Source organism: Peromyscus leucopus, chromosome 4 (genome assembly GCF_004664715.2).
Source record: "Peromyscus leucopus breed LL Stock chromosome 4, UCI_PerLeu_2.1, whole genome shotgun sequence".
NCBI classification, from domain to species: Eukaryota; Metazoa; Chordata; class Mammalia; order Rodentia; family Cricetidae; genus Peromyscus; species Peromyscus leucopus.
In genome coordinates this window covers 67,214,938-67,228,378 of record NC_051066.1, presented here as the reverse complement: position 1 = coordinate 67,228,378, position 13,441 = coordinate 67,214,938, and the positions used below count along the sequence as shown (strand labels likewise).

The 13,441-nt window shown below is 48.4% G+C and overlaps 1 protein-coding gene across 1 annotated transcript in view; it reads right to left on the bottom strand.

Moving 5' to 3' along the window:
- The window catches only part of LOC114699693 (low-density lipoprotein receptor-related protein 4), a 31,434-nt gene that overhangs the window by 14,259 nt on the left and 3,734 nt on the right, over window positions 1–13,441 (bottom strand). Inside the window, exons 4-17 of the mRNA XM_037204992.1 lie at window positions 12,047–12,255; window positions 11,837–11,918; window positions 10,874–10,979; window positions 9,061–9,262; window positions 6,936–7,125; window positions 6,714–6,845; window positions 5,447–5,587; window positions 5,120–5,206; window positions 4,843–5,014; window positions 3,867–4,029; window positions 3,526–3,751; window positions 2,875–3,178; window positions 835–1,053; window positions 534–668 (exon numbers count right to left, since the gene is read on the bottom strand). Coding sequence (XP_037060887.1) covers window positions 534–668; window positions 835–1,053; window positions 2,875–3,178; window positions 3,526–3,751; window positions 3,867–4,029; window positions 4,843–5,014; window positions 5,120–5,206; window positions 5,447–5,587; window positions 6,714–6,845; window positions 6,936–7,125; window positions 9,061–9,262; window positions 10,874–10,979; window positions 11,837–11,918; window positions 12,047–12,255 — 2,368 coding nt within the window. The remainder of the gene's footprint in view (window positions 1–533; window positions 669–834; window positions 1,054–2,874; window positions 3,179–3,525; window positions 3,752–3,866; window positions 4,030–4,842; window positions 5,015–5,119; window positions 5,207–5,446; window positions 5,588–6,713; window positions 6,846–6,935; window positions 7,126–9,060; window positions 9,263–10,873; window positions 10,980–11,836; window positions 11,919–12,046; window positions 12,256–13,441) is intronic.

Here is a 13,441-nt window from a genome sequence, read left to right as displayed (position 1 = left end):
AAATTTTTACAAATGGTCTTCAGAAAGAGCACTCCGGCCATGTGCTCCTAAGCAAGGTTAAAAGAAGAGGGTGCCCTACCAACTCCCCAGGTGACCTTAGTTCTTTTCCCCTGCGGGCAGGAAGGAGAAGACACCCCCCTCTGCCCTTCACATTTTCACATTTGTTTTTGTTGTTGTTGTTGTTGTTAATCTAGAGTAGGAGGTGCCAGTTCCAGAGCCTGTTGCTTCCTCGGGTAAGCAACAAACCTAAGAAGCAGCCCCTAAGTGGATGTGGAGAATAGGACACACTCTGTCTACTAACATTTATAAATCAAGGTCCTCAAACACTTGTAAATCGAGGAGATCAAACCCCGCAGAGGGCCCAGGGCTGGATTCAACAACTCCTGAGCTAAGACTGTGTTGTCTCATCCTCCTCATAGTTTCCTCTTCCCGTCTACCAAGGAGCTTTCCATCTTTTCTTTTCCCCATGTCAATCTCTGTCCTCTCCTTGACCCACGACATTTCCAGGTGGCTGTTTGGGCCAGGGTTCTCACCTGCGGGTATCATAGTCCAAGGTAAGGCCATTGGGCCAGCCTAGGTCTGTGTTGATGAGGACCTTCCGCTCAGAACCATCCAGGTTTGCCCGTTCGATCTTGGCAATGTGGCCCCAGTCTGTCCAGAAGAGGTACCTAAGACACAATAGTGCCATTGTCACAGAGCATGGGGAGATGGTGCCAAGAGGTTGACAGAACAGAGTGGACACACCAATCCATTAATTGGTAAGCACCATCTAGGAGTTTCTCTTCTACCAGGCCCTTCCAGCCTGGATCTCTTTCCTGCTGGGCATGAACTTACCCCTTTCTGGGGAAAACAGCAATGGCCCGGGGCTCGTCTAGACTGTTGTTGATCAGCACTTTGCGACAGGAACCGTCTAGACGAGACGCTTCGATGGTATTTCGGCCTGTATCTGTCCAATACAGGTTTCTGGCAACCCAGTCCACGGCCAGGCCATCAGTGGTCTTCAGCCCGTGTCCGATAACAGTCTCCATGTTGCTGCCATTCAGGTCCGCTCGCCTTGGGGACAATACAGGATTACACGTGTGGGTAACCAGACTGACCAGAAATAATACCCTGGAACTCCTTGTAAGTGCCATAGACAGGGATAAACTAATGTTCCTCGGCACCCAGCATGGAGAATGAATGAGAGAGTGAATTCTTCGAGTGTTTCCTTCAGACTGGAAGTAGTAAAGGGTTTGAACGCATGTTTTACCGTAAGACAAATAAATAATATATTCACTTGTGAATGTATCTTTGTGAGGACACAAGGATTGCTACCTGGGGGTGATTATGAGACAGGTAGATTGAGGCTGGGAGTGTAGTTCAGTGGCAGAGCACTGGTCTTGGGTTCAGTCTTTAGCACAAAGCAGAGTAAAGATAGAAAGGAGCCGAGCAGTGGTGGCACGTACCTTTAATCCCAGCACTCGGGAGGCAGAGGCAGGCGGATCTCTGTGAGTTCGAGGCCAGCCTGATCTACAGAGTGAGTTCCAGGACAGGCACAAAACTACACAGAGAAACTCTGTCTGGAGAAAAAAAAAAAAAGCTACAAAGGAAAGGTTTGCCAAAGCTAACTTGTGCTTTTACACAGAGACCCATGCACCGTGGGTAAGGATCATGTCCCAGTCACCTGGGGGATTTCTCTAAACTCTACACACCACATGAGATCCTAATACACCCTCAGGAGAACAAAGACCAAGATCTCTACATCCGGTCTAAGAATTTCTGCCATGGTAAATCACTTGTATTGATATGACATCATATTCTTGAGTTGTGTTGAAATAAGAAAAGTAAAAAATAATAAAAATAATAGCAAAAAAATCACTCAAAACAACTGTGTAAAGTAATAGAAAACTTATCATTGGGCTAAGGTTCCTATACTATACTGCAATATCGATTCCAACTTTACATCTGCCTTAGGGGATTCTTAGAGTTTCCCCATGGCCTGGTACTAAGTGTGGATGCTCCAGGTTCCCAACTTGGCATTACGATTACTTATTTAATATACAAGGTTTCCATTACATATATACATACATACATACACACACACACACACACACACACACACACACACACACACACACATATATATACATGTATATAATGAGGGGGCTCATGTAGCCCAGGCCTCAAACTAGCTCATTATATGGCCAAAGATGGCCTTGGATGTCTGCTCCTTCTGCCTCTATCTCTCTGGTGCCTACTTTAGGCAATGCTGAGAACCAAACCCAGAGCTTTGTGCATGCTAGACAAGCTCTCTATAAACTGAGCTACATCCTGTTTATTGTGTTTTTGAGACAGGAGATTGCCATGTTGTCCTGGCTGATCTTAAACTCACTGTCCTCCTGTCTCAGCCTCCAGAGGGCTGAGATAGAGGTGGAGAACCACCATAATCAGCTCTGTTTTTATTTTTGGAGACTGGACCTTGCCCATGTTGGCCTCAAACTAGTGATCTTCCAATCTCAGCCTCCTGAGTAGCTTTACAATTGTTAGACCAGCAAACAAGCAATAGAAGTGTGGCATAAGCTGAGTGGTGGTGCACGCCTTTAATCCCAGCACTCGGGAGGCAGAGGCAGGCGAATGGCTGTGAATTCGAGGCCAGCCTGGTCTACAAAAGCTACAGAGAAACCCTATCTTGAAAAACCAAAAAAAAAAAGAAAGAAAGAAAAAGAAAAAAGAAAAAAGAAGTGTGACATGCTGTGAAGTGGTCAGGACTATAAAACTCTGTGTCTAAACTGCCAAGGCATCCAGTCTAGTTAGCTGTCAACAGAGAACATAACCTCACACCTGACTATGCAGAAGCAGGTTTGTGTCCCCTGCTGGCTTCAGTGACGCTCATACCTGATAACATCCAGGAACACATCTGTGTAGTAGACCTTTCCATCCACACTGTCATAGTCTAGGGAGATGACATTGTTGAGCCCAGGAACAGGGACATGCACATCTGTGTGGTCATCGGTGTCCAGTGAGATGCGCCGAATGGAGCCTCGGCTAGAGAAGAGCAGGTAGGTCTCTGGGGAGGGATCACAGGTCTTCCCGTCCCCCTTCAGCTGGATGCCAGTGGGGCAGGCACAGGAGAAGCCAGAAGGCCGAGGTAAACAGAGGTGGGAACAGCCACCGTTTCTCGATCCGCACTTATTAAAACCTGGTGAGAGAGGAGCATCGTGCTTTCATGCCCAGCCTGGGAAGTGGGCAGACTCTATCATAAAGGACCTAGTTTCTTATGACTGACTCTTTGCCACTTTTAGTGACAAGATTCAGTGTTAGACAGAAGTGTGAGGTAGATAGAGCAAGTATCTCTGAGAATTCTGGAGGTAGCAGCATCATAGACCTGTGGTACCAGTCATCCCTAGAGGGAAAAAAGACTTATCCTGGAAGTGGGACTCAGGAAGTCCCTCTGACTGGAAGTAATTCTGTGCCCTGGCTATATCCTGCTTTGCCATGCCCCAGAAATCCAGAGGCTCTGACTCAGAGCCCCGGGGGTCTCCTCACCCAGCGGCTGGGCCCGGTCAATAGCTTGGATGTCCATGAGGCCGGGCAGGTTGGACCTCACCAAGATGACATTGCTGCCAGTATTCTTGTCGGCCCGGTGGATGCTCCGGGTCTGCCAGTCGGTCCAGTAGATATAGGAGTCAAGTAGAGTGAGACCATATGGGTGCTGTACTGGTGACACCAACGTATGCCGATTGGCACCATTCAGGTCGGCCGCCTCAATTCTCTGTGGAGGAGATTGTGGAGAGGTGGCTCTTAGTCCACCGGGAGCCTTCGCTGAAGAGCCCGGACAGATCTCGTCCATCTTCCCAGGCCCCCGGGAAGCAGTGCAGGGCTCTCACCTCAGTGTGGGCATCAGCCCACAGCAGTTGGGAGCTGGCCTTGTCCACAGTCAGCCCATTGGGCCACCCTAGGTTGTTGTTGATGAGCACAGTCCGATCTGAACCATCCATTCCAGACCGCTCTAACTTGGCATTCTCTCCCCAGTCTGTCCAGTACATGAACCTGATTGCGGAAGTAAAGCAGCTGGTTATTCTAACGGCTCCTGGATGCTGGGAACACCTGGGGCACGTCAAACATACGGTGAGTTCCTGCAAAACGCCAGACACCTCCCATGCATTAGCTCACTTTGCAAGGGTGGGTGACAAGTTATGCATTTTTATTGTCACCCTTGCTTGACAAGGGAGAAAGCTGATAAGGATCAGAAAGTTCAAACATTAGATCCCCAGTGAGGAAGCTAATACACACGAAAGAATCTAAATCTTGATCTCTGTACATGTGCACCTGTGTATGCCGGTGCATGCACATGTGTGTGCATGTGAGGCTTGAGGCCGGAGGTGGACGATCCTCAGTCAATTTCTACCTTTTTTCTTTTGAGATAAGATCTTTCACTGAACCTGGAGTTCACTGGTTCAGCAAGACTGGCCAGCCAACAAGCTCTAGGGGTCCTCCTGTCTGCCTCCCCAGTACTGGGATCACAGGCACATATCACTGTACCTGGCTTTTTATGTGGGTACTGGGATTCCACACTGAGGTCTTCACGCTCGCGTGGCGAGCATTTTCCTACCTGCCGCATCTCCCCAGCCCTTGACTCCTGTCTTCTGATGGCAAGGATCATGCTTTAAAGCTGTACACTACGCTGACACAATAAAGAAGCTGCAAGGGAGCGGAACAATCCTGGGTCAGGGCTCAGCCTACAGTGACCTCCAGGGTTCACGGTGCTCCTGTGACGCGTTTTCCACTCTGCACCCTGACCTATCCATGGTCCCAGCTAAGCATGGTCCACTCAGCTCTCCAGGGTGATAAGCCAGCTCTCACCCCATTTCGTGGTACAGTACAATGGCCCGGGGACTGTCAAGGTTCTGCCACACCAACACTTTCCGCATAGACCCATCCAGGTTGCCAACTTCAATCCGATTGGTCCCCGTGTCCGTCCAGTACACTTTCCGGCCGATGGCATCCACTGCAAGTCCATCTGTGGTCTGCAGACCTATAGGATGTCAGAAGAACACACTGACCCCTGCCTTAAGGCAGGTGGGACAGTCCGCTGCTCGTTAGCCAGACAGGTGGCCCTTGGGCGGAGGGGAAAGCTCACCTGTGGTGATGATGTCCTCATGCTGTGAGCCATCCAGGCTGGCACGGCTGATCCTGTGCAGTGTGCTGTCAGACCAGTACACTTTTCCTGAGAGGGAACGCTTGACTCAACCCAGGCCCTGCCTGCCCACAGTGGCACCCACACCTGACCCAGAGCCTGAGACATGAGGACATAGCACGGGAGAAATGGATGGAAGGGGGGAAGGTCATAGCGGGACAGCTCTTGGCAAAGACAGAAAGAGCAGACGCCAAAGGTGAGAGAAGGAAAGGACAATGACAGCTTTTGATCGGGAACAGAAATACAGGTGGGAAGAAGAGTCACACAGACCTTCCAGGGGGTCCACTCCGATGGCAATGGTGTTCTTCATGGTCATGTTGATTGGGACCACCACATCAGCAAAATAAGGGATATCCAAGGAGACCATGCGCACATCGATCCTCCTGGCGAAGATGAGGAAGCTGTTCATGCCTGCCCCAGGGGAGAGAGGAAGAGGGAGCACAGTCAGTCTAGGAGAGCCACTGAGAGGATTTGGAGGCAGGCAAACTGAAGCCCCAGAGTCTGACACTATTGGTCTGGTTGTGTGATCCTAGGCAAATTACTGAAATTACTTAAGCCTCAGTTTTCTGTTCTATATAATGGGGATAATAAGAGGATGACTATGAGAATTAAAAGAAATAATGTACATACACAAAGCACTGAGCACTAGGCTTCATTCGTATGCATAAATGGTACTTCCCTTTTAGGGGTAGGAGAGCTTGAAAAGGGTGTCATATGGCCTAGGTTGGCCTTGGCCTCATTGTGTAGAAGAGGAGGGTCTTCAACTTCTGATTCTCCCAGGATTACAGGTGTTTATCACCTCTTTGTTTATACTATGGAAGGAGGGCTGGCAAGATGAGTTAGTGGGTGGAGGTGCCTGCCACCAGGCCCAGTGACCTGAGTTCAGTCCCTAGGACCCATATGGTGGAAGGAGAAAAGAGACTATCTCAAGATATCCTCTAGTTTACACACACACACACACACACACACACACACACACACACACACACACACCATTAAGCGTGAGTGTAGCGGCAGCCCTCTTTGAAAGACCCTTTTATCACACGAAGCTTAAGAATAGTAGAATAGGGGCCCAGAAAGCGTCATTCACAAGCTAAGAGGCACTCAGATTCTTTAGGAGGTCAGGGTTCAAATGCAGTCTACCGTACAGTATCTAGGAAAAACCTTGACCCCTAACGTCTGAGTAGCCAGGCCTTACTCCTGGGACACTCCCATAAGAATGACACACAGGTCCTGTGCTCACAAAAGTGGCACATCTTTTACCGAGTCTGGGCAGAAAGTGAAGAGTCTTCTTCTAAACGAATCATCATATTGTAATTTTGCAACAGCTCAAACTGTTGAGACAGGACAGTCTTTCTCACGAGCAAGAAGCCCGTAAGGAACAATGGAACCTGGTCTCCATCCTTCTCTAAGCTCCCACTCTCTCTTCCAAGCTTCTGGGAGGAGCGACACTCACAGATTCTCAGATCATGCTGGAGGACTCTCGCAGAGGACGGACAGCCCTATCTCCACCCACACAGGCGATGCCTCCACTCACCTGGTGAACACGTCTTGCCATCAATCAGCAGGTTGATGCCCGTGGGGCAGGTACAGCTGAAGCCGCTTGGATTTGGGGACCGGAGACACAAATGGCTGCAGCCACCATTCTCCACAGCACACGGCGTTATCACTGTAGAGGGAGGGGAACTGTCAATGGGGCAGGCTAGGGCGTAAGAAGGCTGAGGGGGAAGCTAGCAGCTGCTGGCTGGCGGCTGCTCACCTGGAGGCCTCTGGCGGTGGAAGACATGGATGTCCATGAGATTTTCTAGGTTCTCCTGTAGAGTCTCCCGGTCTAACCCGGTCAGCCGGTTAGCGCTTTGTATACTTTTGGTCTGCCAGTCGGTCCAATAGATGCGCTGTCCATAGAGAGTCAGCCCAAAAGGGTGGGGGAGCTGACTTCCAATCAGCACCTGGCAGGCCCCAACAGTGGTATCACACAACAGTACCGGGAGCCAGCAAGAGCTCGGAAGAGCTGGGAAGCTCTGCCATAGCAACTTCCTGTGTGACCTTGACCTAGAGCTTGTCTCTCTCCGCTCCTGTCTACCAGCGCGTGTGAGCGCCTACCTGAGCTCTGTGTGATTACTGTAATATCACATACATATTGCCAATGTGTCTGGGCTCAAATCACAAAAGGAAAATTAGCAACTTTACAGTGGACCCCATCTTGACTGAGCAAGCAAAATAGACACCACAACATCTTCCAAAAGAAAGGGATTTTTTTCCATTTTGAAAATGGAAAGACTGGTTGGCAAGATGGCTCAGTGGGTAAAGGGGCTTGCCACCAACGTGGTGACCTGAGTTCAGTCTCTGGGATTCACATGGTGGGAGGAGAGAACCCTGTAAACTGTCATCTGACCCCACACATGCGACACACACACACACACACACACACACACACACACACACGCACGCACACACGCACATGCATGCATGCATGCATGCATGCGCGCGCGCACGCACACAACGCACACACATGAGCGCACACGCGCACGCACATACACACGTGCACGCACACGCAAGCACGCATGCACATGCACACCCACACGCACACGCACACGCACACACACACTGAAGAAATGGTTTCATTTTAAACAGAAAGGTTAAGAAAGTCAGAGGAGGCAGCCAGATTAGAGGGTGAAGAGACCCAGCTGGGCATGTTGAGACAGGCCTGCAGTCCCAGAACTGAGAGGGATGAGGCAGGAGGACCGCCCAAGTTTGAGGCCAGCTTGGGCTACAGAGCTAGACCCTCAGAGAGAGGGAGGCAGGGGAGTCACTAAATGCAATGGGTTATTCTGGATTAGATATTGGAGTAAAAGAGGAAAAGTTAAAATTATTATAAGACATTACGGAAGAAAGTGGTAATGAAATTAAACAGTGTAGATTATACAGCAATATGCCAAATTATTTTAATTAAATTTATTTATTATTTACTATTATAAATAAATGTGTGTGTATGATATCTATGGGTATACTCCACAGTGCCAGTGTGAAATCAGAGGACAACCTCATGTATGTGTCTTTGCCTCCCACCAGGGTCTCTTCTGCTGTAGACGCCAAGAGAGCTGGTTTACAAGCTTCTGGGGTCCTCGTCTCTGCCTCCCGTCTCGCTGTGGGAGCCCCAGGAGAAGAGATACTCGTGTTACTCTGTACGTTTTTTATGTGGCCACCAGGATTTGAACTCAGGTCCTCAGACTTCTATGGCCCATACTTTTACCCTGTGTCATCATCTCCAATCTCCGTTTTACCACGTGAGGTTCTTGTTCTTAAGACGTACACACTGGAATATTCTGGAATTATGGCAAGATGTCTCCCAATTTAATCTCAGATGATTCAGAAAAATAATTGTGTGTGTGTTTACATTTGTGTATGTGTGTATGTGTGTGGAGAGGAAGAGGGGAGGGAAGGAGGAAAGGAGGGGGAGAATGAGAATGGTACAGGAAATGTGGCAAAATATTATTCCTTATACTCTTGCCATTTTTTCTGAAAGTTAGAAATTATAACAAAATAAACAATGGCAAAGGAGAGGCAGCTTAGTCATCGGTCCAGCGTGGTTGATTATTGTTGTTGCAAAGGATATTAGGAGTGTGTGTGTGTGTGTGTGTGTGTGTGTGTGTGTGTGTGCGCGTGTGCATGTGCGTGCACACCCAGCCACAATCCACTCTAATTCCTAGTTTGCTTGAATAATCAACCAGCAGCCCTGTGCCTCCTGTAGTTACAGCCTTAGAGAAAGAGCATCTATCCCATGCTGGGCCCATCACCTCTGGGTCCCCCTAGCTCCTGGCAGCCAGAGAACGCTGTCCTGGAGGCGTCCAGAGCGTGAGAAGATGCTCTAGTGCTACCTTTACCTTCCTCTGGCTGCCATCCAGCCCAGCAAATTCAATAGTCTTCATGCCGGCATCAGCCCAGTACAGCCGCTGGGACCCATAGTCAATAGCTAATCCGTTAGGCCAGGTCAGGTTAGAGGAGATGATGACTTGACGTCTGGAGGCATCCATGCCAGCTCGTTCAATCTTGGGGCTCGCACCCCAGTCAGTCCAATACATGTACCTGGATGTAAGCAAGGGGGTTCTTAGACTTCCGGTCGGTACCCAGGGCGGGCTTCTTTGTGCTTTACTGGTAGACTGCTTCTTAGCATTTCAGTTCACAGCTTGGAAACAAATACCAATGAGGATGCAGAGTCCCCAAAGAGTTTTAGGAGTTCTGCCTCCAATAGTTATCCCAGCTTCCTGTTTATTGTCCAGCCCAAGCCTGGACTCAGATGTCCCTGAAGGCCTTAGATCTCCAATCACTTTCAAAAGGTACTTGAGAGTCTTGATAGAGGGGAGACCAAGGCTTAAAGAGTATATAGCAGAGGAGGCCACCTTGGGAGTGACAAAAGAGGGGACCGAGACTGAACTCCGGATGTGCCACCACACCCAGCAAAAAAGTTTTCTTGACTGCATGTATTACATGATTATGGCACCCAAGTTTAATAAAATTCCATGTAACTATGAAGAAGAGCAAGGCAGGACTATACACTCAAATGAGGAGTATATACAAGATATATAGCAAAACCGAAGAAAGAAACCATTCCAAAGATTTACTTTTGTTTGGCTTGGTTGCTGTGGGATGGTCTGTATGTCAAATTGCTCTGGTTGGTCAATAAATAAAACACTGATTGGCCAGTGGCTAGGCAGGAAGTATAGGCGGGACTAACAGAAAGGAGAAAAGAGAGAACAGGAAGGCTGAAGGAGTCACTGCCAGCCGCAGCCATGACAAGCAGCATGTGAAGATGCTGGTAAGCCACGAGTCACGTGGCAAGGTATAGATTTATGGAAATTGATTAATTTAAGCTATAAGAACAGTTAGCAAGAAGCCTGCCACAGCCATACAGTTTGTAAGCAATATAAGTCTCTGTGTTTACTTGGTTGGGTCTGTGGCAAGGCAGGAAAACTCTAGCTACACTTGGTTTTGAGACAAGATCTCCTACAGCCCAGGCTGGTCTTGAAGTTGCTAAGTGGTCAAGGATGACCTTGTGTTCCTGATCCTCTTGCTTCTACCTCCCAAATGCTGGCATGACAGGCGCTTACCTGGCTCCAAAACAGTATGTCATTTTATAAAATCAAATCTGCCACCACCACCAATATTTGTAGGCATTTAGAGTAAAACATATTTTGGAAAGACATACCCTAAACTGTTCACAATGATTGTGCTGGGAGGTAAGAATTTCACTCTCTACAAATTTAATACTCTTTAATAATGAAATTACTTTTATAAGCAAACAACAACAAAAAAAACTTTTTAAAGAAAATTTGAAATTTAAAAGGCTTCCTTGCCAGAGAGGAGACAGGGATCTCACTTCCTCCTCTGCCCTTAGCACATCCACAGATGTGGATTTCCCTAATCTACAGACTCCCCTCTTTTCTATTACTATTATTATTATTATTATTATTATTATTATTATTTTGGTTTTTTGAGACAGAGTTTCTCTGTGAAACAGTCCTGGCTGTCCTGGACCTCGTTCTGTAGACCAGGCTGGCCCCGAACTCACAGAGATCCGCCTGCCTCTGCTTCCCGAGTGCTGGGATTAAAGGCGTGTGCCACCACCGCCTGGCTCCAGACTCCCCTCTCATACCCAGTTCTTGGGGGGAGTCAGGGCTTAGAAGAGACAGTCCGTACCCGCCCATGGGCTCTACCACGATGTCCCGGGGACGATCAAGGTTCTCCCAGATGAGCACTGTTCTCATGCTGCCGTCTGTGTTCGCCACTTCAATGCGGTCTGTACCTACCAAGGAATAAGGGGGAAGGAAAGATTTCCAGCCTTGTTCACGCCTTCTCCCCGACCCCTGCCTAGCATAGAGCTTTGTATGTAGTAAGTGCTCAGCAAAGACTTTGTGGTGAATATGCAGTGGATATTTAGTGACGGAAACTAAGAAATTCAAGGAAGTGATTAGTTTCTCTCCTTGGACCAGCACAACTTTCTAAACCTAGGAAACCCAGTCTGTCTCATGACTCAAGGCAAAGATTCTCAAATCTCAGTGCACCTAAGAATGAGAAGAGCTTGTTAAAAATACAGATTCCTGAGGCTGGAGTGATGTCTCGGGGGGTTAAGAGTGCCTGCTGCTCTTGCAGAGGACCCAGGTTCAATTCCCAGCACCCACATTGGGTGACTCACAACTGCCTGTCACTCCAGTTCCAGGGGATCTGACACCCTCTTCTGGCCTCCATGGGCACCTGTACACATATGATATATATGCATACACTCAGGCACACACATACACATAAAGAAATAAACCTTTAGAATTCTTGCAATTAATTCATCAAGATTCTAAGTAAGTCTGGGGTCCAGGATCTGAATTTCTCACAACTTCCCAGAACATGCTGATGCTTTTGTTCCAGAAACCGCATTTTGAGAAGCACTGGTTTAAAGGTATTCATTTTGTCTCCAAGTCCCTACCCCCACCAAGATTCATAGAAAAATGTCTGTTTTGTCCGGACATTAATGGAAAAACCACAGGTCATAAGCTCATCATCCAAAATGCCTCAGCACAGAAGAAGTTGCAATTTGGATAATAAGTGCTAAAGACTCATATGTATACTCAGAAGATGCCGGACAGCCAGGCCACAGCTCCCTGTACATACCTGCATCTGTCCAGTAGAGCTTGTTCGTGACCCAATCAATTGCCAGGCCAGCAGGGCTTTCCAAACTGGTATCCACTACCACCTGGGCAGGAAGCAAAGCTGTATCATCCACTGCACTCCTGCACCACCTCTGGAACCCAAACTCCACCAACTGCAAGGAACGGGAAACACGTCCCCTCCCGGAGGGACTGGATCCATGCTGGGTCCTACCTCCTGTCCTGTTCCATCCCACTTGGCTCTGCTGATGGTATCAGTGCTGACATCGGTCCAGTACACGTGGTCATCCCGGGAGTCCCAGTCCAGGGCCACAGCACTGCGCACGTCAGCCAGTGGGATGACATCGTCGGACAGGTCCTCTGTGTCGAAGCTGATCCGACGGATGTCCATCCTTCGGGCAAAAAGCAGGAACTTGTCAAGACCTGATCAAAGGCCGAGAGGGGGCTCCTTTTAATGCTCTAAATCCAGCAACAGTGACAGACACAGATGCTCACCTGTGTGACACCTGGCTCAATCACACTTCCTGGGACCTGCTGCCCTTTGCCCCCTACTCTTCACACTGCAGGCTGCCCTGAAGCACAGTTCAGCTCATCCTGGTGGAATCAGACTTTAGAGTCCAATGGGAACAGATCGTCCCCACTGCTTAAGTGTCCACCAGCTTCGCTGGAATCATTCTCTCCTCTGACTTCTCTTGACCATTTCCAGCGCATGGCTGGGCCACTGCCAACTCCCAGCCTACTTCTGAGACTTTCATCCTATTTCAGGTCTTCTGCTTTTTTGTTTCCTTGAGACAGGGTCTTACTCTGTAGCTTAGGCTTTCTCCAAGTCTCAATCTTCCTGCCTCAGCCTCCTGCGTGCTGGAATTATAGACATGCTAGCTGGCCAGAGTTTCCGCTTTTATTGTATTGTCTAGAATGATTCTTCCATTTGCTGTCTCTTCACAGTTGTAGCCAATGATGACTGCTCACCAAGGTCCCTCCTTGCCAGGCACTGAGCTTTATGCTTAGAAAAGCTGAATGTCTCGGAGAGGCACAGTGCAATTTTACTCGGCCATAAAGAAAAATAAAATTATGAACCTTGCAGTAAAATGGATGGACTTGGATAGTATTACATTATTAAGTGAAGTGACCCATACTCCAGATGATTCTCTCCCATACGTGGATCCTAACTGTTAATGTTTCTATGTATGTATGTATAGGTGGGTGTGAAAGTGGGTATAGTCTATGAAATTAGATAGATCACAAGAAGGGGGGAATGCTGTTGAGAAAAGAAGGAGGACAAAAGGGCCTATGACCCCAGAGCAGAAAGGAGACCATGAGAAGTATAGCGTGTGTGTGTGTGTGTGTGTGTGTGTGTGTGTGTGATGCACTGAGTTTTGATCACACGTACAGGAGCATGGGGGAGAAGAGGAAAGGACAAACAACAAAACCGATTTTGTTTGCTAAATGCCATAATAAAACCTAATTCTTTGTATGCTAATGAGAAGGAAAAAGACAAGCTCAGGGCCTCACACCAGTGCTCTGTGGCACACATTATTCTCGCTCCTGTGTTCAGATGAGCATCGGAGGCTACTAGAGATCAGGGAACATGCCCAGTGTCCAATGGCTA